This window comes from Drosophila melanogaster, chromosome 3L (assembly GCF_000001215.4).
Source record: "Drosophila melanogaster chromosome 3L".
NCBI classification, from domain to species: domain Eukaryota; kingdom Metazoa; phylum Arthropoda; class Insecta; order Diptera; family Drosophilidae; genus Drosophila; species Drosophila melanogaster.
The window spans coordinates 18,278,156-18,305,218 of NT_037436.4; the positions used below are offsets into that span (position 1 = coordinate 18,278,156).

Sequence of the window (27,063 nt, forward strand, 5' to 3'; positions counted from 1 at the left end):
AAGATTGTTTATAATGAGGTTCTGTGGTCAATGCCCAATTGAGTTTTCCCTAATTGCCCAGGCCACTGGACTTACGCTAAGAAGAAGTCAAAGGAAAGTTGAAAATCTGTGTGGTTGGGAAGGAAAGGGGTTTTCGTCTAATGATTTTCCTTATGGCTAATGCCTAACTAATTGAGTAATTTTTGTGTGACTGTCGGGTATCAATCATCAGTCCTTTGGAATGAGGATTTTGTTCAACGGCTACTCGTTTAGCAAGTTTCCGGTTTCCTTAACCCTTTCTGTCCATCATCTGGGCATTGCAAATTTCCCAAAAGACGCCCAACTTTACGCTTTATTGTTACAAATTTGCCTTGGCATGTCCTTTATCCTGTTTACAGCTGGACTAAGGCGATTGCTTCTCAATTCCTTTGGGTCGTCCGGCTTTCTTTCGCTCATGGGCAAAGGGCAATCAATCATTTCCCTGACTTATTCACACTGGCTTCCTGGCATTGTCCTTTTATCGGCCCATCGGTAAATAAATGTGACTATAAATCGAAAAATTATAAACGCTTAAGCAGTGACCACCGATTGACCATTTGACCATCAATTGCTTAAGTCACCCCCTATTAAAAGAGGTCAGCAACAAAACAACTATGCTGAATACCCTTTAAAGACATTTTTTCTTGATTTTTTAATCAAGAAATTAGTTATAATTAGTTATTGCTCACAACTTGTATTGCATTTTAATATTCATTAAAAAATTTTGAATTAAAAGAAAAATTTCTAGTCAAGGTTATAGCTTTGATCTTAGAGGCGAACAGGTTTATATGTTATTACTCGATTTATAGTTGAAAACAGCAAATAAAATTACTTATATTTTCAATATACCCTTAACCCTTAGATCATTTCACTTGATTTGACCAACTGACTTAGCCTTTAACAAATCCAATTCCCCATAGATTGGAGCATCCATTTCAATTGATACAGTCAGAATAAACTCTTTTTTTAATGCAAGTCTAAGAACAGTTGGTAAATTTATGCATTTATTTTGACAAGCGGCATGATTTATTGACCGTAAGTAATTTGTACTGTCCCTGACAGAAGAAGAAAAGGTCCTGGGAGTCCTGACCAAACTACCCTTTATCAAGCTCTTCTCTTATTTTTAAAAATTTATTTGCATTGACGCATTTGTAACCGCAACGAATTTGTTTGTAATAAAAATGTAAATGTTAATGTCCATCGGATGCCACTTCAAGACGGGTTTTGTTTTTTGTCCAAACCACAACTTGACCGAGAAAAAATCAACCAGAAACGAGTTGGTCAAAGAAATGAAATATGACCGCAAACCGACACTCGAGGATGGCAAAGGATTGGACTGAAGATTGGGGTTCACCAACTGGACAAGGGCCAAACCAAAGGAACTCGTAACCCTTTTGGGTCAGCGGATTTCGTGGCCAAGTAGTTTGGCAGGTTGCAGAGGTTGCTTGAGCCACTTGGTTGGATTACGTTTTTTTGTTTTTATCTTTTTTCTCTCGAAGGTAATAAATGTGCTGTCCATATATCATCGAGATCTGTTTGATTTATGACTTATAAATGGAAATTATGATGATTCAATTGTAAAGTTATAGCGTATTACTTTGTTTTTTATTGCCAAATAAAACTATATGCATTTAATAATGATAATTGAAAATGCACATTTATAGAGAGAACATGAGCAAAAGTCATTAGGCATGTTGGTTCGCTTACCATCGCCCTTCAAATACATGCGATTAAATCGCTGCTGGGGAGCATTTTCTCCCCACTGGGGGCTAAAACAAAGTCTAATTTAAAATCACCTCATTCACAGCAAACCTGCCCCTTTTTTTTCTGGGCCACCTTTTCACTATTTTTACTATCCCCAACGAAACACATTTTTCCTACTGCCAGCCTGACACAAGCTGAAAATCATTTGGCAAGGTGACGCCTTTTTATTGCTCCATTTGCCGTTAAATTTAGAACTGGAAAAAGTGGGAAATCTTTTGAGGGAAGTAAATGCAACAAATTTTAAATAAATATACTCGATGAGAGAGAAGGGCCTGGAATGACTTATTTGAATTTGTTATACAGATCCTCCATGAAATATGTTAATTATTAATTACCTTTTGTTTGGTGGTGTTTTTACCCATAAATTACCAGCTCCTAGTGTTGACAATGATAAGAACACAAATAAATCTAAAAAACACCAATTAGAAAATAGAAATTATATTTCTACGAATAAGTGAAAACAAATCAAGGCTAATGCCAGATTAATTTATATGCCCTCTAATGGGCAAACCACACCCATTTAATTACCATCCCTCCGGAACAAAAAAAAACAAATAAATTAAAGTTAGTTTTCCGCTAGCCACGAAAAACTATCAAAGTCTACTTAATAAACAAATTTTCTCATAAAATTACGGCACTGAATGAGAAAGCAAACGGAGTCGCCGGGGGAGGTTACGGAAAAATAAAATACACTTGGTAAAATTTATGTGCAGGAGTGGCTTAACTGCCGAGGATTTCGACCACACATTGCCGATAAGGTGGCGAGGGTGTAGCAGACATAAAAACCCAAAGATAAACTGCCTGGGAACTCGGAGCGGAGCAAAGGTGGGTGAGTAATAATTATATTTTTATTAGACATTTATTGCCCCATGCTACCACAAACAATTTAATCAAACCGAATGAAATGAACAGAACTTGGCGAATCGAATTTATAATCTACGAAAGCAAAAAATTTTCATTGAACCAACATCAACAATTTCCCTAAGTTTCCTTTTTGCGCTTCAAATCAAATGTAATTCAATACACCGGAGAAGTGGAGGAGTTGGGGCAAAAGAATTCGAAGAGGAATCCCAGGCAGGCCAATAATGAGCAAGTCAGCGAGATAAACCCACGGAACAAAAGTAAATAAATAAATCGGCCTGCTAATTAAAGGCAAAAGGCGAGGAAGCCGGCGGACACCCCAGACGATCTCGAACTCGTCGGCATGTGTGTTTGAAGCACTAACCGAAAAATAAGAGCACATCACATCTGACTAGGAAATCGGACTGTGGGGAAGGAAGGGTGTAGTCAGCACTTTGTGGCTGAATACACAAAAAATACAAGAATTCAATTGAAGGAAAGCGACACACACACCAAATGACACGACATGAGTGCGGCAAACAGGAAGGGAAGTCAACAAAGAGGTAACCAGAGCCACAACGAACTGCGGATGCTCTATCTCTATGTATTTCTATAGTTATGAAGAATATCTGCACCTAAAAATAATACACATCCCTCTATTAGGCCCGTTGTCTCGACCTTAAGTCTTAAGATACATTTAAATTCTATTAGCTTTTACTTGTATGCTCTAACGAATTTAATCTGAAATTGGTAGGACTCGATTCCATGGTAGAGTATTTTTTGAATAACCAAAACAGTGGAGCTAGCCTTGCATAGGAGAGCATAGAACCGAATCGGACGGGACCCCCTGGTGCGTTTTTATATAGAAAAAGTTCGACTTTGATGTGTGTGTGGATAGGTCTGAAGATTGGGGTTTCGATGCATTGGATTGCATGTTTCAGTTACACGCCACATTGAAGGGGCGGAAAAATGGGGTTGGAGGCTGCCAAGTGTTAAACTGCATTTGCTTGACTCTTTCGTGTGGGGACTTCGGGGACTAGAAATTACATTTGACTCCAACTCCAGCAATCAGGTGCTGACAGGAGCAACGAATCCTGGGCACGAGGACGTCTAGTGGATATTACCTTACACAATCGTCTGACAACTGACAAATGCAATCGGAGCCACGGAGCAGCAAACGGTGCTCTTCATATCTGTCTGAAAATTGCATTATGTCAAAGCATTTTTGTGGCCATCTTCGCCAGCACAAAGAAATCCCAATCCCCTTGAAATGGATTGCTTCGAATAAGCTTTGACAGCCTTGTCAATATGTAAATTATTTCGTTGTCGTCGCTTACGCAGTTACATGCACGATTTGCCGATGAAATTTCTTTTTTGCTTTTCGGGGTCTGTGGATTCTGTCATCTGTCGCTGAAGCTCAAGTTCAAGTGAACCCGTTGGCTTTTTGATTGCCCTTTTATTTTTCTTGGCGATCGGGTGCCATCTTTGGAATTGCCTTGGTTTCAAACACTTTAAGCCTTTAAATGGCAATTTATGGTGTCTCTGAAAGTATTTGAATTTTGTACTTAAGCTGATTTTGAAGTAAGCACTTCTGGGGAATATCAATGTCAAAGTCAATGCCGAATACATAATTAAATTTAAGTGGCATTTATTACTCTGGCAGTTCACGCGACGGAAGAGCGTGCATTTTTATTAAATATTTGTTAAATGGAATAAAAGATATAATTTTTATATAAAAATATATCAATACGTAATATCAACGTGTGAAGCCATTATTATTCATATACCGTGTTTGTCACATTTTTGTCTAACTTCGTTTAAAAAATCCCAAAGGCCAAGTGCTGGCTTTCCCAAAAATCAGCCGCATTATCCGCACATATCTTCCGCTTAGCTTAACCCTTTGATCCGCAACAATAAAGTGCACTCATTTGTAAAGCTCATGAATAGTGAGAAAGAAGCTGAGAAGACATCAGATCACATCACAACCGAAAAAAAGAGAATGAAAATTAATCATAGCAAATTGCGCATAAAAACTGACCAAGCAAGTACCGACGGATTAATCATCCTAATGTCTGAAAGGCCAAACAAAAACTTGAAATTCGTCTTGGCACTTCACACGGATTCAAAGGGATACCCGTGCACGGGAATCAATCTCCGTGGCAGACAGAATGTCTGGTCAAGGTGTTGACTGACTGCTGCGGCAAAAGGGCTACAAAATGGCAATTAATTGAAACATGAATTATTAACGCCACGCAGTGTCCATTGTCCATTTTCCGTGACATGACCAAGGTAAATTTCATCGGAGGCTGCATCCACCGAAGGAACTTACTGACTGACCGCCTCGGCTGAGTGATGTGCATGAAACTTTTGATGTTGATTTTTGGATGCTTTTGTTCCTGATTTCTGTAAAAGACTTCATTAATCTTGCAGAAATCTTTTGGGCATCTTTTCCCTCTTTTCATTCGGATGAGGTAAAATAAAAGCGAAGCAGTTGCATTGAAAACTAGAAGCAGCAGAAGATTCAAGTTTTTGTGGCTGCTAGAAAAGTTTACATGATTAATTAACAAATTATGCAGTGCACCATCCAAAAATTGGGAAAGAGTGACGATGTTGGATCGTGAGAATATATTGAAAGGACATTAATATTTAAAAATACGATTTGTATAGTTTAGCTATACAATTGAATATTGAATATATTGTCGCGATAAGCTAGTTTTAAATATTGTCCTATGCCAACACAACTCAGTCAAAATCATTTCCTGGTCTAACCAAACCAAAAATAAATATGTTGTCTTCCCCCAGATCATAAATCATATGATCCACAGAGCGGAGCCAGTAAGCCATGTGTATCATGATCGGAACATTATGGCTTGTCTAGGATTCAATTGGGATTCTGGTGCGCCGATTGGAATTTGTAAAGTCACAAAACCATGGTTGACACTTAATTATGGGACGCAGGCGGCGAAGCGTGCCCACAGTGGGGACCTACAGTCCCTCCAATCTGTTCCGTTCATAAATCTTAACAAATTTCAGGGCCCGTCCAAAAATCAATGGCAGCTCCAAAATGTCAAGGGTTCCGAAGAAGACACGCGCCTCTTGTCACTGAAAAATTGTTCTAAATGTTGGCACAACTATTCAAATTAATTGATTTAATGCCTTGCTTGGCATTCCCTTTCTTCAAATATCTGGTTATTAATGAAGACTTGAGTGGTGCAGTCCTTAATTAGAAAAGCAGACAGCACTTCTTCGTTTGCACACTGTCTTGGACATTAAGGTTTCTATATTTCATGCGATGAATTTGGATTCTACTAGCAGTGGGAGCTTTTATAGTTGGAATATATTTTAATAATCTACCTGATGCACTCCATCCTTTTTACGGGCTACCTTCAATGACACCTGGCGCAGCCAAGAGTTGAGGAATTTTATTTTCATTGCGATTCTCCTTGCCGGCAATTAAGTTAAAGCGCATTAAAGCGAATTTATGACAGCTTAATTTCATATATTAAGATTTTATGTCGGCGATACGAAGTCAACGAAGGTGTCTGCCCATCTCACAATCCCTCCATAAAAACCAACTTCTTTTCCAGGGGTGCCTGGGATTAGCTAGAGGATAATCAAACTATACGGAGCTACCGCAAGTTCTCCTGCCACATCTCCGTCCACAGCTCAGTCATTCAATCAGTGCAGACAGGTGGAGTAGTTGGAAGTTCGGTAGCCGTGGGTTAAGTCATCCATTCACCCACTCAGTGACGGGCGATTTTATCTGGGAACTTGGCCAAGAACTTGGCGGGCAATCGGCTATTAAGGAGGTTGCTCAAAGAGTTGTGTGAGTTGTTATACTATAACAATAATAATAAATTAATATTCTAGTGTCTTCGGTTATATTATACAGTACAATGCAAAGGATCTACTCTGCTCTACTTATGTTGATGAAATAGTATTTTTGAAAAAAATCCATTAATAATTGATAAAAATGTTTGAATTTGATTTTTAGTTCTGAAGTTAATTAAGCGATAAGTAAATTTTCAGATTTAAAAATATAATTTCTTACTTGTTAATTTGTGAAATAATTTTAATTGGTTGCATAAAGTTGTGTGGCTGCCCTCGTGATTGGCCCAAGTATATTTTATGTTCTGCTGCTGATGTGGATGTGTCGTTGCGTTGACAGCCAAGTGAAAAATGCATCTTGGCCGCTGGCAATCCGAGAATTCTCTGATGGCGATACGGCGATGTGGCGATGATGATGCGGATGACGTTCCAGAAGAAAAGTCCGGGCCATTAGCGGGCAATTGCGCATAAAAGTCACGGAGAGACGAGACGGTAAAAAGCGATGACACCTCGGGGGAAGGGAAAGCATGGAATAGGATAGTCAAGGTTAGAATGGGACACTAGTACTCAAACTGATCAGGCAATATTAAATAATGTTGTAAAATGCGAAACATTGAACCGAATCGGTTTTGGCTGTCATGGCTAAATAAATAAATAAAATGAAATTAAGTTTGTCTGCGCTGGCATTCGGATTCGATTTGGCAGTGACGTGCACAAAAGGTGAAATGACGACGACGAGGGCAATAAAAAATCGCAGCTCATTTGAGCTTTTTCCGATTTTCCGTTCAATCGCGTGTTGGCTTTGGCATTGTATCGAGTTAATTTATTGATGACAGACGCACGATAAAAACCTAAAATGCGAATTGTCATTAGAAGTCATAAACATGATTGACAGTTGGTGGTAATCTTAGTATGGCGATTAGAACGTCGGGTATAATGAACTTTGTTTGTGGTCAACAATGCCAGAAGTCGAGCTTTGTTTAATCTGTTGCATTGTGCAGTGAATAGGAATTTACCAATCGTCATGCTGGAAAGAATTTAAAGTAAAGTATTTCCATTATATCTTCGCTTAATCGCAATGGTTTACTGAATACTATATTTGTTCACAAACTTATTTTCCTCTTAAGATAAGGTTCAAAAGATGGATTTGTAATAGGGATAACCTATCTAAAAGTGTAGCAAACTCAATTTAAGTCACAAATAATTTGTTGGTGATTATTAAATAAATCCTAATTGTGCAAATCAACTAGGTACTAGATACCAGGTAAGTATTGCCATTAAAACACATTGCTCTTTTAAGTCCAACCCCTTTGATTATTCCACATGCTTAACATAATTTCGGTCGCGGACTTTTTTCCATCTCATTTATCCCGAAACCACTTCCCGGAGGACCCTTTAGTTCTCTCAACTTAATTAAATCAAAACTCACCCATAAAATTACAATTAATGAACCAAAAATAACGCCGAAAACCGCAAAAAGTGCGCATCGGGCGATAAATTCATTGGAATTCATTGCAAAGCGCAGAACCAAAAATCGTAACCCTTGAAAATGTGCCATGTAAATTTCTGGAATAAATCTTAAGCAGCGACAACGAGATGGGACAAGAATTTTGGCGGGACCAGAGCATTACTGAGCATTAAATTAAATTGCTCAACAGTTTGTAATGCGGCACATTAGTGTCATGCGATGACAAGGACATCCCGAAAGGGTTAGATTCCGTTGGCATTAACACGTTGTTGTCCTGGGAACAGGACGAATAATTTGAGAATTTATAGGCAGGACACATTTGGTCCAGCAGCCGGTCCAGGATAAAGTATCCTTATGATGACCCACCACCGACATGGGACAGTTTTTCCAAGGATTTATCCCAACGTCCTGTGAATGAGCACAATTAGTGGTGGCGAGTTCGGTTTCGTGGGGAAAAACTCCATTTACATGCAATTTGTTGCGTTTAAATGCCTTTTATATGCAAATACATCCTGGATCCTGGTCAGCTGGACAGGATGCGAAGATACTGAACACCAAGTTCCTTTTTATGATTTTTAATGAGCCTTCTTTTTGGGTTTGCTCCATGATTGATGCAATACTTGGGATGCTGCAAATGCCCCGAATTTGTCCGAGTGTGTGAAATTTGAATATTTATGACCAACGGTCATGTATATGGTGTGGAAATTTTTATGATCTTGTTGCATAAAATTATTTATTTCTTTTATTTTTTTCCCGGTTGGTTACTTTCTGAAACTCCCGGTTTTCGGATCTGGAACTTGTTCTTAAGGCGGAAAAAGTACTTAAATGATGTACTTTTAACAGACATAATTATGCAAATTTTATAGGAGTTTTTATAAATTTATGAACTTGTTCTTTGTAAGATTAATGGGACAAATGTTAATTTTCAGAAAAAAATATATACATTTTCGAAGTCTTGGAAAAGATATTTATGTGTTATTTTTGCTCAATTGAAAATATTTTTCTATCCTTATTCAAGAACTATAATAATATTATATAGTGATCATTTTGCGCCCTATTTTTATACTATTTGTAAAATACTAAAATACGTTTTTAGTTAACTTTTCTTATTGACAAATTGCTTTTATCCCACACATGTATTTCCCAGAAATTCAGCAATTAATCAAATTTGCCACACTTCCTTCGGTTTTACTTTAAGCCAAAAACTCATTCGAGCGTAAGACGTCCGACTGTCAGTTGATCAAAATGCATTAGAAGCGAAGAAATGAGGAAAAACTAATTAAGAACATTTTCACCCAGCCAACCCACAACAATCCTTTGGTTTCTCCTCGTGGCTAATCACAAAAACGTGACGTCATTCGCCACGCCTTTATTATGATTTTTATTAATGATTCATGCATGCCATTATGCGAGTATATACATATATTTATTTATCCCAATTTGTCGGAGAGACGACAAAGTGCGAAAGTAGCCGTGAACTGGGTTTCAGTGTTTTAATCCGCGCGTTTAATTGAAATTGGCTGCTAAGCAGAAGCCCCGAAGGTCTAATGCGGGTTCCAGAAGTCAAAGTGGTGGGTTAATGCCAACAAGACCTTTGGGCCTCGTCAAATCTTATAGATATTAATGATGTTTGGACACACAACCGAATTACGAAACAATTAATTATTTGATTTATCCCCTCAATTCTTTATTTTGTCTTCTTTTCGCATGACTTTGCGCTCGGAATGTCTAATTTGCGGCTTGATGGGGTTAGTCTGAACCAAACTGTTTCTTCACCCGCATTATTCGTTGCTTTTTTTCATATATCTATATCTTCGTAATAATTATGCATTTTTAGAGTCAAGAAGCGTTAATCTTTTAAGTTATAACAGCGAAAGTTAATGGTACTTTTTCGCAAGAATTTGAATATATTTAAGAAAGAAATATCGTTCGTAAGCTTTGTTTTTTGTTTTTAAGGTACAAGTAAACAACTTAATAACCCATACTATCTCGCCAGACTGAAAATGAGTTTTATCTTTAGTCAATAAAAAATTTGAATGCTATCAAATATGTGAAATTTTTTACGTGACTTGCCAACTTTTCCAATAGGAGATTGCAACCCCAATAATGAAGATATTTCTATGCTTTCTATAGTGTTTTTTATTACCCGCTGCGTTTGCCCCCATAACTCAGGATTTATCTGGGGAAAACAATCTGCGACAATAATTCTTAGGCCTGACATAATGTACCTCAAATGTTTTATTCGTGTTTATCGGCGGCAATTTTTCCACGTCTGCCGCGGCAGCACTTTCGGCCAAACTTTGTTTTTCGTTTTGATTTTCTTTCTTTTTAGCAATTGCCGAAATATGGCATAATATTAGAGCCCACTTATTGACTTAATGGGCATCTTGATAGGAGGCAAATAAGAAATATTTGATATATGGGCCAAACATCACAGCGTGTTGGTGTTTTTTTTTTTGGAATGAAAGACTTGTTCTAAGTTTCGGGGTTGTTGGCAGTTCGAAATCCAAAAATTGAAAGTGCGGAAAAAGATTTTCGCTACTGTGACATTCACAAGATCATTAATAAGGATATCTGTTCTTACGGATCCGTTTTGTATTCACTTATTGCGCTGCAAGGAAACTCCGTTCTCATGGTTGGCGGCAATGCAAATATTTATATAAGACAAAACTTTTGTTGCCATTTCGCTGGGCTGTCTGGGCGAACAAAAGGGTTAATGAGTTCAAGCAGCTACTTAGACGACCTGATTAATGATCGGCAGCTAGCTGCCAACACATGCATGGCCAATACAACAGAAACGGAGGAGCACTTTGCATAAGATCATTAATTAAATCACATACACACACAAAGGATATGCCAAAGAGAGCGAAAAAATATGCTAATTTCCAGGCAAACGAGAATAAAAATGTAAATCCCGAATAGAAAAATTCACGTAATTTCCAATTATAAATTCATCGAAATGACATTTAGGCCTGGGAGAGGAGATCTCTCACCTTGTCTTGACTCGACTCAACACCCCATCATCAGTCACCTCACCTCAGCCTTGTCATAGGAATTAATGATTCTATCCCCTAAAAGCACCCAAAGGGTTACACAGCCAGCAACGCTTAAAAAAAATCATAGTTAAATATAATAAATGTTTGTTTTTACTCGGCTCTATGCAAATGCTCGGCTCACACTCAATTAACTTTGTTGTCAATCAAATGCAAATATTGTGGTTCCTTGGAAAAACCTTCATCCATTGGCAATTGCAATTTGTTTGGCTTTTTTTTATGCTGCCCCGTCGCTGTTGTGGCTCATTAGAATTGCTCAGTTATTCCATCAATATGCATTTGTTGTTAATCGAATTTTCGTAGCCACCGTTCTTTGCATACCTAAGTGGTTTTTTTTTTGGATTTCACTGACGGTTGTGTGAAAGTCAAAATAAAGAAAGGAGTTTGGCAAATGTTTGTAAATTTCCCTGGGAAAGTTTGGTTAGCGTGACGCCCTCTAAATGTGTGTCTTCAAGGAATTGCCGTATGTATAAGTATTTTATGTTTGAATCACATATTCATAGAATGCATCCGAAAGTTTATGTAAATCCAGCTTAAGTCATTTAGCACCATTTTAAAATGCAAGCAACCATTTTGTTATTTAAATGAAAGAAATGTGAAATTTATATTAACAATTTTACTAGACCTAAAATAGTCTCTAGGTATCTGTCTAACTTAGTTCTAAAAACAAAATACATGTTTGCACAATAATTATTCGGATTAATTATTAGTTTCCAAACTGTTTTACATTCACTAATGCTTTATACCAAGGCCGAAATTCAAAAAATAAGTCTACTTTTTCGACATTCAAATTCCTTCACTTAAAACCTTTAAATAACCAATTCACAAAATTGTTAGACAAGGCTTTAACATACTCCTCTCACATCTTGTGCATAATAGCCTTTCACTCAATTCCTCCACTACCGCGAACTCATACCCTCTAATTCGCTTCAACCAGAATGATCAATCAAAATCTGAATTTTAATGTTATGCGGTGCATGAAACCCTAACAACAGGAACAAGAATAACCATATCCTGCGAGTGAGTAACAACAGCCAAGGAAAAAGGAAAACAAAAGTGTAAAAGAATTTCCATTGCGACACAGGGGTGCGCTCTTTTGGCATTTTTCTAACCCCTTTTTCCAGCCGGTGAAAGGCAAAATATTTGGAAAATTAAAAAAAAAAGACAGAGGAGAAAGCAGAAGAGAGTAAAGTGAAAGGGGGACTGACTGGTAACCAGTAGCTGCCACAGGAAAATAGTAAAAATTGTAAAAATCCTATTAAGCGTTTCCGGGCGAAACTCCTGCTCGGTGTTTGCTTTTGACACTTCTCTTTTTATACCTCATAGTTCACAGATATTTGGGTATATATGTTTTAAACTTCATAGTTCAACAATCGCGGATTTTTGTAATAATAACTATTGAAATGTGTTATTTTTTCCCCTATATTGCTATTTTGACTGAATTTTGTATAAAATTTTATTATTATTTTTCTAATTTGTCCAATGTTTTTTTTTAAAGGGTAGCTCACTGTTGAAGCCTCTCTTTTTTTTACTGACTTCGTTCTATTTGAATATTGGGGATTGTTGTATTTTCTGGCGGGGGCGCTTGGCTTAAATGTCTAATTTAAATGCATGTGCTTTTAACAGTTGCAGACAGAGATTGATGATTGTTTTTGGGCTCTTTTTTCACCGCAGATAATTGCTTACAAATTTTGCGGCACAGATTTTCCTCATTAAATGATATATGTTTGTGTGGCGGTGGGGGACATTTTCAAGCAGGTGCAGTCGTTCCCTCATAAATCTACCCCAAAATCACACATCCAACTCCTACACATGTGTGGCGGGAACAATGGGCACTCCACATATGATGTCATCTAATCTATTTTCATTTTGTTGAATTTATGATCTCTAACCAATCTAGTTAGCCATGCTCACTTAACAAAAATTGAAAAACTTCTCCGCTATCTGTGCGTCCATTGTGTATTTGAGGTGTATAGAATTTTTAAAGCATTTATCGTAAATTTTGATCGAATCGGAAGGGATACTTTGTCCACTTGGCCAACCCTTAACCACACACAGAGGCACATCCTGTTGTCCTTTTGAACCAAACCATCAAACAATATAGAGTACTGATTAGGAAGCGAAAAACAATAAATGGACCTCTGATGCCTCAGAGGCAAATGAATAAATGGATGAATGCCACATTAGACGGCAACGGATGTCATTACGGATAATTTAAAGTGGCCTTTGGTCAGGCGAGATAGAACTAAAAGAAACGGGAGTGATTCGACCACGAGATACCCTTGTTTTTTTACAAAATATTTTTGTTTCATTATTAATATAAGGCTCCTATTATATATACTTGTATTTATCTTTTAGTTATACATATATAAACAGAAAAAGTTGTCAGTTAAGCTTATAACTAGAGGAACATATATTAAATAAATTTTTTTATAGTTTTGTAATTAATTTTAAAATTTCTCCTGTTCCTTAGGGGTAATTCCCTGTTCAAATAGTGTCAACTATTTGCCTGATAATACAGTCAAACCGTATCGAAAACTAAATCAACAATAGGAAGAGGAGGCTATCGATTGGATGCGCCCCTGCGAAAAGGTCACTGCAAATAAATATGTCAAAATCGAAAAGTACCGCCAACGCAGTAAATGATCCTCTGTGTTAAGTTCCTGAAATTAATTCCGCCCAATTGATTTTTGGCAAATGCAATTTTTCTTTGAACTTCAGTAGCATGTAGTGCATTTCACGTTGCACGGTTATTAGTTCAGGTAGAGCGATATATAATACCGCAGCTGAAGAGCACGTATCAATGAAAAAGGGACAGGTCACATTTAAAAAAGGGTTGATTTCTTATTAAGGGAATATTTGATTTATTAAGAAGTGGAGTGGTTCATATTTCGGTCCAAAAACAAAGTACTTTGAATACAATAAAGATCATTTAATTCTCATAAAAAAATAAATACAGGTGACTAAAATGTCCAACAATGCGATAATAGTTTTTTTTATTAACTTCTTGCTAATTTTTTATTCAATTTGCATGATAACCAAAATATAAATATAGTTACAGTTATAATTTGTGTTGAGAGAGATATTTAAAAGTTTTGATTACGGAAAGTACTTGAAATTATAAAGTTACACTTCTTAATTTTTTCGATTTTTTCGAACATTCTGCTCACTTCTTCATGATGGCCAGGCTTGCTTTGTATATATTTCTGGAGGAGACCCCAAACATGTCCAGCAGAACAGCAGGAGGGCCTGATCTCGGTACAGTGGTAATATAGAGATGCTTGACCACAAAGTTTCGATAGTCGGCCAGAGCACTGAGGACCGCCTCGCCCAATCCGCCTTGCTGGTAATGATCCTCCACCACGACGATTCTTCCACGACACAGCTTTCCATGCTTCACGATTAGTCCGACATCGAGGGGCTTCACTGTAAAGGGGTCGATCACTCGTGCCGTAATGCAATCCTCCTCCAATCTCTCCGCTGCGGCCAGGCACTCGTACAATGTGACGCCGGCTCCAATCAGGAGCACTTCATCCGAGGGCTTCTGGCGCACCACTTTGCCCAGTCCCACGGCAAACACCTCGTCATTGTTGTAGATCACCGTTGTGCTCGGATACGTTGTGCGGATGTAGCACACGCCCTTAGTATTGGCAGCCAGTTCCACCGCCCTCTCCGTGCTAACTGCGTCCGTGGGATAGAAGACCGTGCTCCCGGGAATGCTCCTGAACATGGCCATGTCCTCCAGTCCCATTTGGGAGGGACCATCCTCGCCGATGCTGCAGCCACAGTGGGAGCCCGCAAAGTTAACATTCGTGTGCGAAATTGCGCCCATGCGGATCTGATCAAAGGCCCGTGTGAAAAAGGTCGCATACGTCGAAACGAAGGCCACAGTGCGACGTCGACAGGTGGCTCCCACGGCCACGCCCACCAGATTCTGCTGTGCGGTGAAGCACTCGATGAAACGCTCTGGAAATGCATTCCTCATCTTGTCCGCATACGTCGAGTTCTTTGTATCGCCATCAAGGGCAATTACCCGAGGATTATCAGCCGCGATTTTGGCCAAGGCGGTTCCGTAGGCTAAGCGTGGGGCTACCGAATCTCCCAGCCGATAATTGGGCGGACTGCACAGCATTATATTGTTAATATGCACCTCGGGGGCGTGGCCGCACTTTCCCACCTTTTTGGGTGTCAGGCGGACGTTGGGATTTGCGATTTTCATCTGAGGAAACACATGATACCATTAACCATACCGTTAATGCAATTAATTGGTCTTTCAATCATACCTGCAAATGCTTGATTGCAGATTCGGCCCTCTTACCCAGTGGCTGTGCATGCATTTCTTCGATTCCTTCGATGCCCAGAAAGTCCTTTCCCTTAGTCGTCCTGGCTAAAAGAGCCGTGGGCTTACCCTTGGTGCTGGCCGCATTAATGAAGGCCTTGGCCAGCTCATCAATATCGTGGCCATTTAAGACTAGGGCATTGAACCCGAAGGCGTCCAACCTCTCCCGATAAACCTCCATTTCAGTGCCTATGTCCGAGCAGAAGATCTTGTTCATATCGAAGATTACGCACAGGTTGTCCAGGCAGTAGTGGCCGGCAAAGTGGAGCGATTCCCAGACTGCTCCTTCGGTAGCCTCGCCATCGCCCACGATCACATATGTACGATAGTCGGCCTTGTCCAGGTGTTTGCCCACATAGGCCATTCCAGCGGCCACTGAGATGCCCTGTCCCAGGGATCCGGTGCTCACATCGACGAAACTCAGCCGTGGAGTGGGATGACCCTCTAGATCACTGTCCACCTTGCGCAAATTTCGCAGCTCCTCCACCGGGAAGAGTCCAGCCTCCGCCCAAACGGCGTACAGAATGGGTGCAGCGTGTCCCTTGGACAGAACCAATCGATCGCTGGAAGGATCGCGAGGATGCTTCAGATTTAGGCGCATCTGCTGAAAGAACAGCACCGTCATTATCTCGGCCAACGAGGCACAGGACGTCGGATGTCCCGACTTGGCCGCCTGTGTCGAGGTGATCGAGTGGATCCGCAGCTTTTGGGCCACGTCCTTCAGGTTCTGAACGACCTTACTGTCCAGCTTAGCGTTCGACATTTTCACAACCAAATTTTGATTAATTTTGAGAAACTAATCAAAGACAGACTGTTGTGCTGTAATTTTTACCACATTTCAAATTTCCCTTCGATTGGCGTAAAAATTATATAATGTATTTATATAAGTTATAAGTTTTATTTTAACAAATTGGTAGAAGAATTTTGAAATGTTTAGTCCTTTTTTCTTCCAATTCCCACGTGTAAAATGCATGGATGGCTTTTTGATTTGATTTTGTTTTTTTTTAGTAATTGTACATTTTCAGCAAATTGAAAGCATCAAAACAGCATTCCCACACGAATCACTCAAACATCCAAGTAAGGTCATTACAAATCAAAAGTCGTAAATATTTTGACGGCAGAAACTCAAAACAGTAAAAAGTTTCATTCAGTGAAGGTTATATAAAAAAATGCAGTGTGAATTTACGGTGAAAAATTGCAGTTCTCACAGCGAGAAAACGCATAAGTAAACATAGAGTGCAGGACCAACCCTCTGGACCGATAAATGCCCATCAATGAGCCAAGAGGTGCAGTTTTGAAAACAGTTTAAATTTGATTTGGGTGCGAATCGGAATTGCACGAGGGTTGCATTGGATTCTAACCCTTTCCCCGGATCATCGAAGCGTTCCGTCTGTCCGAGCGCTAAATAAATCATTTCTCTTCGATTAATTCGCTTGCTGACATGTGCACACTCACATGTCCCGACTGAAGGGTTTACTTTGAATTTAAAAAAAAAGGGGTTTACACATGGTTTCGGCTAAGCGACCGCTACTCATGTCAAATTTTGGCTTTTGCTCTCCTTTGTAGTGGCATGGAAAATTGTCCATGGCCGTGCAGTCATAAGTTATAAATTAGTTAAGTTTCTTTCGAGCACTTTAAAGTCAGCCGGAGGGTTGCTTAAAAAAAGGGGTTCCCTCCACACCACACCCTTTCCCTTTTCCACGTCATTGAGTTTGCTTCCTTATGTGTGTTTTTCAAAATTTTTAAGTGCATTGATTAATTTTTATTTTGATCGGTCCGAAATCAATATTGTTTGCAAATTTCCAGTAAATACCCAACCGAAGACACGGGCCCAGCAGTTGGTGTGTGTAATTTGTCGTCATTCGCAACGCCCAGCGATATTTCCCTGATGTTTGCCACTTAGCAAAGGGTTCAGTATCCATTGCTAATGTTTCGAGTATGAATTCAAGCGAATTTATGTAGTGGAAGTGCTTTAAGAGAGTTTCACCAGATGATAACCGTGGGAAATGGGGATTATAGCATTGACATCTGATTTGGAGATTTCAAGGGGCCTAATCAAAAATGCTATTAAAATAAGTGAGTAATTTATAAGAAAAATTTAAAGATGATATACAATATATTTCCTGATCAAGGCTCTGGAACACTTCGCTGAACCCTCCGCTTCGGTAGGCACATACATCGTTTTCAAAGAAGAAGCCTCTGAGGACTGCGAACCCTCCTTCTGGCTCCTTCTGGCTGCTCAGAATCCTCCTTCATCAAGATCTCGTTGTTTCCAGTAGCAAACCCAATACGCGTTCGTCTTTTCTGCCATTTCTGAATTCAGTTGAGCTATGGAGCGGGTTTCTCAGGCAAGTGAAGAAGCTCAACAGGTGCCAAGTAACCGAAAAACTACCTTAAAAATCCAAAAACGCAAAACATTTCAAGAATAATAAAATTCTTTCAAAAATAACCTGTACAATTTAATTTAAGTAACAGCACAAAAACCACCAAAATGTATTAACCATTGTATATAAATATAGATTTTAAGCTCACGTTATAAACTATACTTTCATCTCAAATAAGTAAAAAACAATATATTTTAGACTTAAGTCTTTTATATAATGGTAAACATTTTTGCCTGGTAATAGTGAAGTATCACATTTTATACGATTTATTTTAGGACTGATAAACAATTCAATTAACGATTGACTGCCATTCCCAATCGAGGATGTGAAGAGCATGAAAAATCGCATTCGGATTCGGAATAAATTTTCCCAGGCTAAGCAGGCACACTCGACTTTAATAGGACATTTGACTAAGTGGAAGCGATTGACCTATGTCCAAGCTCATTTATTGATTCCGTCCATTTGCATAGGATAGGACCTATCTAGGCTTCCCCTCCCTTTGATCTGATTGCGACGCGTGTCCTGTTCGGCGATGCAAATTGGTCACACCCTTCAGATGTCAAAAGAAATATCGACGGATAGACGACAAATCGATTTGCATGGCAGGGCAGTAATAATGAATTTTGCCCAGGGTGACATAATTGTGCGAGGACCAGCTTGACCAGCCTGCGTTCCATCATAACTCATAATAATGAAGTGCAAATGCCTATGTATGTGCGCTACCCTGGGTATAATCGGCTTTCAATTCTGAACAAAAGGACTCGGCCTCAGAAGTCACGTGCCTGCTGTTTAATCCGTGTCCTCTACTTTCCTTTCTTTTCCACGAGTGAAAGTCCTGCCGGCGAATTTGTTACGCTTTGATTTCTCCTTTTTTTTTCGACGTGATCCCTTTTCGCCCTTTTATTGTCTTGTCTGGACATTTGGTCGCTACCTACTTGAAGTAGAAGTCGTGCCCTTGATTAAATTATATGTGTTTATCCCCGGGCTAGAAGTGAGTCGCTCTCGTGGCGGAGATAATTCTATCTGTAGGTTTTTTTCCACCAACCGATTCGGATTGAGATGTAGGCTTGGAAAAGGGTTATATGAATTCCGAAAGTGGTGCATTACTATCTGGAGTCATTTCAATGCTCTATTGTGATTGCTGTTGCATTATTAAGTTATGATGGTTGTTACACGATTTCTAGGGTTTTCATACTAGAAGGACATTAAATCATGTATAAAGTCGCATTTTAATTACTTACGCTGAAGCCATTTCAATAACGATCGCTTAAGGCGGTAAATTGAAAGTAACACCACTATTTGCTCCAAAACTCCCAAGGAGACGCTTAAATATCGCCTAGACTCCCAACAGTTCGAGCACCGTTGGTGTCTAATGATTGGCCAACTACCAAAATAGGTGGCACTGATTTGATGGGAGCCCGGTGGTCTCCGTTTTCCACTTCTTCTACAGCTCCCTCCCCGCAAGTTCTGTCCCTATGTCCGTCTCTATTTTCAATTTCGTTAATGACCCAAAAGTGGCGTAAACCAATTTATACCGAGTCGGAGTCTCTCACACAAGACAAATAATAGCGCAGCAGGACATTGACAACAACACCCAGGCAATATATAGGAATGCACTGGGAAAATATCAGTCAGAAATTGTACGTATTCATTATTTTATTCTATGTTAAACTCTCATGTCATAAAATAACCCGAAAAAAATACTGGTAGAAGATGTTATTTTTATTTATATTTAAATGGAAGTGAGAACCAGATATTTAAAAATATTCATAATATTAATTTAGAAATTAGATTAACTTTATTTTTTCACTGTGGACATAAGTGAAGCAGATTGGTGGGTAGAATCGAAATGTAGAAACGAGACTGTCGACCGGTAATTGACTGCCGCTGATGGTCACTGGCCAAAACGCTGATAATGAAGCGCAATTGTGTTCAACTGATGGTCAGAAACAAATTTCATTTGAGGCAATTAATCATATTCGGGTACCGAAGGAGTTACAAACTCATGACTTCTCTGTTCTACTATTTTAAGGTGTTGCCTCGTAAGAATAAATCATTGGAAAATTCCTTCTTATCCGCGTTGTTTGTGGACCCTAGACAACCTCCTGTGGTTTTGTGGGTGTTGACACACGTTTTTTCGGCGGGAATAGTTTAGAAGCCCCTAACATTGAGTTGGGTCTATGAATCATGAGATTAATGAATAGTCAGTCAGCCGTAAATGTCAATCCGAGAATCTCAAGAAGTCTTTACTTAACTTCACTTTGCCTCGGTCTTTAACATCAAACAATTAACCAGAGCTTTCATTGTCGGCACTTTGATATTTGATTTGCCTCTTTTCCTGGACAAAGCAAGTGAATACAGTCACAGATACTCCTATCCCCTCTTAAACGAATGTGGTCGTTTGTGGCCATATTGCGTTTCACTTTCGCTCCACATACAGGCCTTTCGCATTTGGGGGCGTTGTTTGCCTGGCCCTTTTTCAGCTTGCCACATTTCCGACTTGGTTTTTGCACGAAACTGGGTCACTGATGTCGCCCGTTTGTTTGTCCAATGCGAGGGTTCCCTCACGGGTTAGTGTACTTTACTGCTAAAATCAATAGACCAGCTCACTGTAATTAGCTTTGACTTAAAGTGCATGCCATGCGAAGTTCAGGATCTGGGAAGGTGGAACATTCCTACTGTGAGTCATTACCATTGCTGGACTGCAAAAAAGTTCTATTGAGAAACTTGCTCGACAAAGTCTTCATCTTCAGCAGTCATAGTAATGAAACGTTTTAAGTAATGATCAATACCTTGTTCTTGAACTTATTTTAAGTTTTATTAACTTTTATTAACTCAACATTGTTTTCTAAGATTATAAATTGAAAAGGAAGTTGTTATATTTCTTTTTTTGGTTGCCTTTATTGTTTAAGAGTATTATAATATAATATATATAATTATTGTATCAATTCCACCATCTCACTCTCGGGGTTCCTTCCGATTCAGCCCTGTTGCACTGTTGATCGCGAATATTGTAAAAACATACAACAATTATTCGTTACAAACCTGGATTTCCACTACTTATATGACTAGCTTGCATTTGAGGAGTAGCCATAGGAATACCTGATGCTGGATTATAGTTAAGTGTGGAACAAGGCATATCGTAGGAATAGGGACTTGAATAACTGACGCAGGTAAAAACAAATAGTTATATTGCATGGTTTAGTATTTTGAATATTTCTTACCTCATTTGACTGAGAGGGTAAGCGCTCATATTCATGTCGCAGGCACCACCCATGCCATAGACCTGACCACCGTTGCCCATCTCAACCAGGCCAGGGGATCCAGCTGGACCGTAGATGTTACAGGGTTCGGTGGCCAAGCCCATGTCCATGCCCCCATTGGGGAAGTGGTTAAAGTGGTTGCCATCGTTGGAAAAGGGTTTGTAGTCTGAGGAGTATACTGTGTGGTTCTGCAGAGAGTCGCTCATAAATCCAGTGTTACTGGCAAACCAGTTAGGGGAAGGCATTCCCATCAATGAGGAAAAGATTTGTTGAGCACCTAAACGAAAATCGGTAACCATTTGAAAATTTGGTATGCTAAGTAAGTACCTAGACCATCATTGCTACAATATTGTTGAGCACCGAAAGAAGAACTGAAAGCCTGTTGCATGCCTTGACAATCTGAGAGATGTTGGTTTTCGGAAATAATTCAATAGTTAAAACGATAGAATGTCATTAGGACATTTATGAAAGTGAATAATTTAATTAAGCATACCTTGATTGGGGCTGCCTAACATTTCATGCATACCTATTTGAATGGCTTAAAATAATTAATATATTTTAAAACAGTTGGATATTATTAAAATAAGATGAAGAGTTAATTACTGAGTGCTAAAACTTACCTTGATTGCATCCGGCAAACATTGAACGCGTACCTGCTTAAATGATGAAAATGTGGTCAAATTGTTTTAGGATTACGAATTCATGTTTACCCTCAGTACCATTGTTATAAAACTGTTGAGTTCCCTGCGCAAAGTTATTGAAATACGGCTGACTCTGAGCATTAGCAAATGATTGTTGAATTCCTAAAATTCGGCATATTACATTGCATCCACGGTTGCTTATTTATCATGCTTACCTTGTTGTGCAGTGGCATAGCATTGCTGAACACTCTTCTGGTACTTTTGCATAAAGGCCTCCATGTCCAAATTGTTAGGACTTTGATGAAATGAAGCACTATCCCCATTTGAATGACAATTTTCCTCTGAAGATTCTGATGAAGTTTGACATTTCGTACCAGTTTCCCGGTTGTTCTGGCCACCGCCTCCCCTTTGACTTTCATCCATTTGCATGCCTGGCATTGAGTACATAGCATTGCCTTGATAATTTAGTGGGGTAGAGTAGCAGTAGATGGGAAACCCGGTACTCGGATCCACACCCATTGGAACAGGAAAAATGTGCTGTTGCTGGCCAGGATAAGTCTGATCCCATTGGGAGCATCCAGATTGCTGACTAGAAGCGATATCACAGCAACAGCCACAAGTCTCTTTGGAGCAGCAAGGACTCTCACTCTCACATGGAGCTGAACTGGTAGTACTGGGATCGTTGACAATGGTCTCGTCCGATCTTGATCCGGCTTCCGGAAGAGATTGACCATAGCCGTATTGATTTTGGCACATCTGCCCGGGCGAACTAGATGATGACGATTCCATCTCTCTTTGTCCAGATGTCGAGTCCTGAGTCATTGGGTTAAAGGATTGCCAGCTACAAGAAGGTTGACATACTGGATCTACAATAGCAGGAAATAAAAAGATCAATAAATTTCCAAAAATATTTTAGAAATTAGAAACTCAATATTTACATTCGCTATAGTTATAGTCTCGGTAGTCCATTGTCTGACCCTTTTGTTGAACTACTTGACCCGAGGCAATGCGAAACTCTGAGCTAAGATGCATATGAGTAAGAAAATTAAATTAAAATTATTGTTAAAATAACTTAACTTACTAACGAACGCTCATTTGCTTCAGAAAACGTGTGTATTCGCTATCTGGATCTGCCTCAGAAGTAAGTTTTTCTGTCTGGGGAGTAGAATTGTATTTCGACGATGACGTGTGAACCTTTTCCTGGTCAGATTTGGGAACTTCACTTGTCTTTTGAGCGTTTAATTCTTGAACACTTTTCGACTTGAAAGTTTTGCAGACGTCATCGAAGCTTTCGATTGAATCTAGTATTTGGCGGACTTCCTGATCCTGCTCGTCGCCCAAGGAATCATTATCATTGTCATTCTTATCCGAAGTGTTCATTATGATTATAAGATGGATATCCTGGTCGAGCTTTGCGGTATGACACCACTAAGGTATCTAGCTCATGCCTAAGTAAATGCTTTGGAATTTTGCTTCCCTTAAGGAATAATAATAATTTCTTAAAGTTTATTTACACTCTTCTCATTGAATACTTTGTTTATGCTTTTATAGAACAACTTTCTCAAAATCAACTGAAATAAACGTTTTAAGGTTTAATTAAAAAAGAACACCGAACAATTTTTTGAAGCTCTATCTATCCAGTCTGCAATACAAAAGGGAAACAGCATATTTAGATGACTTGACTATATGTATTTAAGTTAACTAGATTACACTTATTTGCTTTTATATTGCTTTCTTTTTTCTTTTTAAATGTCTATTACCCGTGGTTTTAACTATTGAAATATTTGAGTGTGGACCCAATCGAAAGCAGTTTGCCAGCAACCTGTGACTCGATGGAATTTTCACCCATTTGCAGCTCCCACCTGGCTATCTCAGATCAGTTTAACATATGTGGCACTAATTTAACTAAATTAACTACAAATATGTTATCATAAACTGTCTCTCCGCCGAGCATAATTGCAGGCGCTAAGAAGGAATTTGAGTGGAAAACGAACCCGAATGAAAACTTGATCCAGGACACGCGACTGACACTATGCGAGCATTTGCATACCCTATAATTTCCCCCTTGCTTATCATCGCCAAAAATCAAGCCACACGCGAAAAAAAAGGATAGCGAAGGACCCTAATTTCCAGGTCGCTTATTGTCATGTCACGACAATTAAACAATTTCTTGTGCGCTGGTTCCAGTGCGCTTTTGAGCGATTTAAATTAAGATAGGCGGCAAATTAGCGGCCCGAAATGTTTGCATAATTATTATTTGACTGGCGAACTTATCAGGCGCCGCTGATCGCTTGCTGCCACAGATGTTACACTTTTTCCACTTCTGGGGTTAAATGGGTTTCCGGGCTTGCTAAAGGGTACACCCCCTTTGCCCTTTTCCTCTTTTTCCCTTTGACCCCGAGCCCGATGACTTGGACATTGGTGGCACAAACTGGGATCTGCGGTTAAGCGTCACCTTTGCTTTTTAACCCTTTTGGGTGGAGTGTGCCTGGCATGACACGACGGGAAAATTCTCTGTCTGCCCTTAACCAAAAATGTGTTTTCCCTTTTAAGGTGACATATTGGTTTTGACGATAGCGATCGCTAAATGTTTGCTTACTCCGCCTTTTCCTGGCAGGACGGTTATCCTTTGCCATTTCATTGCCCAAAATGGAATACAAAGGCTTAATTCATAAGCGGTTATTAAAAGAGTGTATTAAACAAAATTTCATATTATTTTGACGTATTTTTTTATAAAAACTTTGGTGAAACAAATAAATATTCTTTTGAATTTATTTTAAAAACGTTTTAGTTTATTTTTAAAATATTTTAAAAACGCTTCGAATAATTTTTCAAAAACATTTTAATAGAGTTCTACACCTCCGAAATAAAAGGTAATTAAATATATATATCTCGGCAATGGTGTTGGTAAAATTCTTTATGTTTTTCTGAAAAGGGACAATAATAATCGTTCAAAGTATTTTTTAATTTTTTATAAAATTGTATTTATTTTTTGCTTGTTTGTCTTATAAAAATTTTAATTTCTTACAAATGCTATCTTTACATGTGATTAATTTCAATATTTCTTGTTTAATTTGCAATGCCAAAATTAAAATAATATGTTTTGAATTTTGCTAAAATCAATAATAATGATAAGATACATTTCAAATTTTGTTATTCTTGATTATTCGTATCAAAATTGCTTAAATGTTTGTTGTTGTTTTGTTTAATTTTTGTTAAAATGTATTCTGTTCGGCGGTTCTTGTATTCTATTTTTTGTAGACGTTTTGTATTTTCTCTCTTTGTTGTAAACATATAAAATTTGCTGTTTGCTTAAAATCTATTTTGTACAATTGAGTTGTTGTCTTTTGTTATTCTTGTTGCTGCGGTTGCATCTTTGTTTTGTTGTTGGTTCTGTATTGTAGTTCTGTAATATTAGTTTACGATTTATATTTGTAAGTAGTTGAAATGTAGTTGAAGTAGTTGAAGTAGAAAATTTGACAATTATTTGTTAGTTGAGTACGATACTTGTGGTTTTGCTCATACGTATAGACACTAATAAGGTTTATGACAATTTTACACATTTCTCTTTATGCTCTCTAAATGTTGTTAAGTATGTTTATGTATTTGAACCAACCGGGAAACCTTTGCTTGCAAAATTAAACATTTTTTCAAAACTTATATCGGAAAATTTGACATCCAAAAAAGTAACAAACAACCAAAATCACTTTAAGCAAGTCGATGACAAATTTTGAATTTTCTCTCTCTCAAAAATAGTTTAAAAATAGTTTTCTTATTTTGTTGTGGAAATATCCCATGTTTTACAAAACTCGTTCCTCCTCATGTGTCCATACCCAAAAAAGAAATCACAATGCGCTTTGATTGAGCCTGCCTTTCCCAGAAAATCCCAAAGATTTTCTCTCCACCAGGATGAAATATGGAAACCAAATTTAGTTCTCCTTGGAGGTGGCATCAGTCACGTCGTCCTCATCGTTGTTCTGACCGCCGCTGCTGATCTCGAAGGATATCTGAATGACCGTCGGTTGACGCTGGCTCGAACTGTAGCTGTAGATTCGCAGAGCGTAGCAGAAGATCTGGGCCAAAAGATCCCAGCATCCAAACTCCGACATGGTCATCGATCCCTGTTGACTTCCCAGCGGCACGGAAATATTGGCACGGAATTGTGGGCGCTGTTGCTGATGATGATGTCGCTGCTGCTGCTGCTGTTGTTGCGATTGTTGCTGCTGCTGCGATGGTGCAGCAGCTGTTGCAGTTGTCCTTGGACTCGCTGCTGTCTGCTGGCCGTTTTGCTGATAGCTTCTGGCCAACAATTGGGCCTGGTCGGGTATGAAATAGGCGATGGCCATGGCGGTATTTAATTTAATACAAAATGTGATTTTACAAAACGTATGAATCTTTAAAAAAATATATAACTTTAGTGTAGCATATATTTTTAATGTTTGATTTCAATATCGCTGAGGAATAATATATTCCATTCACTGCTTGCACTTTAAGTCTTGTAAGTCTTTATGTTTCGTATCGAGCACTTGGAAAATTTTTCTGACTCATTTGGCGGGAAAACGAACGAGGAAACTTGTCGCTTTTTGACGAACTTTCAACTGCGCTTTTCGCTTCCGCTTGTTATTCAATGTTCTCTCGTCGAGGTTTCAGAGTGGACTGACTGTAAATATCCTTGCTGCAGTCACATTTATAAAATAGCTCTCTTTGTACTTTCCTATAGGAAGCGAGTTCCTCTCTCGCAGTGAATGTCACCCTCCCAATTTCCACCACCCCCCGGGAGTTTGTGTGTATTGTGTGTGTGCTTTGTTTATGCCAACAACCAACCAATTGAACCACCAACCACAGGAACCCACACCACTGACAATGTGCCACCACCACCGCCAGTTTACCACCCCAAAGACACGGCTGCCTTTGTTACCTTTACTTCGGAACTAGAAAGGGGGTGGGAAAGTGGCTGAGAAGCGGTGAGAGACTCGGGAAATGAGAGCGGAATTGGGGAAAATCATTTCACGTAAGAGTGCTACGTCAAATAAAACGTAAGCTCTTTGGGATTTCGTTGTTCGAAGCGCGGCATCGAATTCATTTCGAATTTCAGGGGTTAACTTGGGCGTACTTGCTCTAGCTGAGTCTAGCAATTTTGAGGGGAAGTTTGGTCGTCGTATGCTCATTTCGAATTTCGAACTTGGATTTCACTACGGATGAATCAACAATTGTTTGTTATGACATTTTGGTTCGCATAGAAACTGATTTTTGGTGATTAAATGCAATTTAATCTTGCTTATTGTACCTATTATTAGTATAATTATTATTTTCAATATTCATTAATGGCAAACAAATTTATACCAGGGACCAACGAGATCTTTTCTTACATTGTATCACTTTGGGTTATTTATAGTATACTTCTTTACATACTTAATATATTTCAAAACAGCGGAGTCTCCTTCACCTAAAATCTCTTGGAACCA

At 38.8% G+C, this 27,063-nt stretch overlaps 3 protein-coding genes, 2 long non-coding RNA genes and 1 other non-coding gene across 9 annotated transcripts; 2 read left to right on the top strand and 4 right to left on the bottom strand.

Annotated features, from left to right (window-relative positions):
* Nucleotides 1–13,969: 13,969 nt before the first annotated feature.
* On the bottom strand, nucleotides 13,970–16,107 carry CG5103 (uncharacterized protein). The gene is made up of 2 exons (NM_140779.4): nucleotides 15,255–16,107; nucleotides 13,970–15,190 (listed from the first exon to the last, which is right to left on the bottom strand). The coding sequence occupies exons 1-2, from the start codon at nucleotides 16,071–16,073 to the stop codon at nucleotides 14,138–14,140; spliced, it is 1,872 nt and encodes a 623-aa protein (NP_649036.1). The 5' UTR covers nucleotides 16,074–16,107; the 3' UTR covers nucleotides 13,970–14,137.
* Nucleotides 16,108–16,448: 341 nt separating this feature from the next.
* lncRNA:CR43306 (long non-coding RNA:CR43306) lies at nucleotides 16,449–17,645 on the top strand. The gene is made up of 3 exons (NR_048294.1): nucleotides 16,449–16,596; nucleotides 17,117–17,386; nucleotides 17,443–17,645. It is a non-coding gene; the product is annotated as a long non-coding RNA:CR43306 (long non-coding RNA).
* Nucleotides 17,646–20,586: 2,941 nt separating this feature from the next.
* On the bottom strand, nucleotides 20,587–23,105 carry CG13700 (uncharacterized protein). 4 transcript variants are annotated; one of them, NM_001275083.1, is made up of 10 exons: nucleotides 22,680–23,105; nucleotides 22,537–22,619; nucleotides 21,814–22,464; nucleotides 21,677–21,760; nucleotides 21,578–21,610; nucleotides 21,451–21,495; nucleotides 21,285–21,356; nucleotides 20,919–21,234; nucleotides 20,740–20,858; nucleotides 20,587–20,689 (listed from the first exon to the last, which is right to left on the bottom strand). In NM_001275083.1, exons 1-10 carry the CDS (start codon nucleotides 22,976–22,978, stop codon nucleotides 20,676–20,678), a joined length of 1,716 nt encoding a protein of 571 aa, NP_001262012.1. In that variant the 5' UTR covers nucleotides 22,979–23,105; the 3' UTR covers nucleotides 20,587–20,675. The 4 variants fall into 4 exon arrangements, with proteins under 4 accessions (NP_001262012.1, NP_001262011.1, NP_649037.2 ...); NM_001275082.1 differs by having other exon boundaries at nucleotides 21,578–21,613; NM_140780.3 differs by having other exon boundaries at nucleotides 21,668–21,760.
* A 1,458-nt stretch (nucleotides 23,106–24,563) lies between these two features.
* On the bottom strand, nucleotides 24,564–26,262 carry grim. The gene has a single exon (NM_079413.3). It carries the CDS (start codon nucleotides 25,942–25,944, stop codon nucleotides 25,528–25,530), a length of 417 nt encoding a protein of 138 aa, NP_524137.2. The 5' UTR covers nucleotides 25,945–26,262; the 3' UTR covers nucleotides 24,564–25,527.
* On the bottom strand, nucleotides 24,646–25,186 carry lncRNA:CR45975 (long non-coding RNA:CR45975). The gene has a single exon (NR_133266.1). It is a non-coding gene; the product is annotated as a long non-coding RNA:CR45975 (long non-coding RNA).
* Nucleotides 25,276–26,024, top strand: asRNA:CR45974 (antisense RNA:CR45974). Its single transcript, NR_133267.1, has one exon.
* Nucleotides 26,263–27,063: the final 801 nt, after the last annotated feature.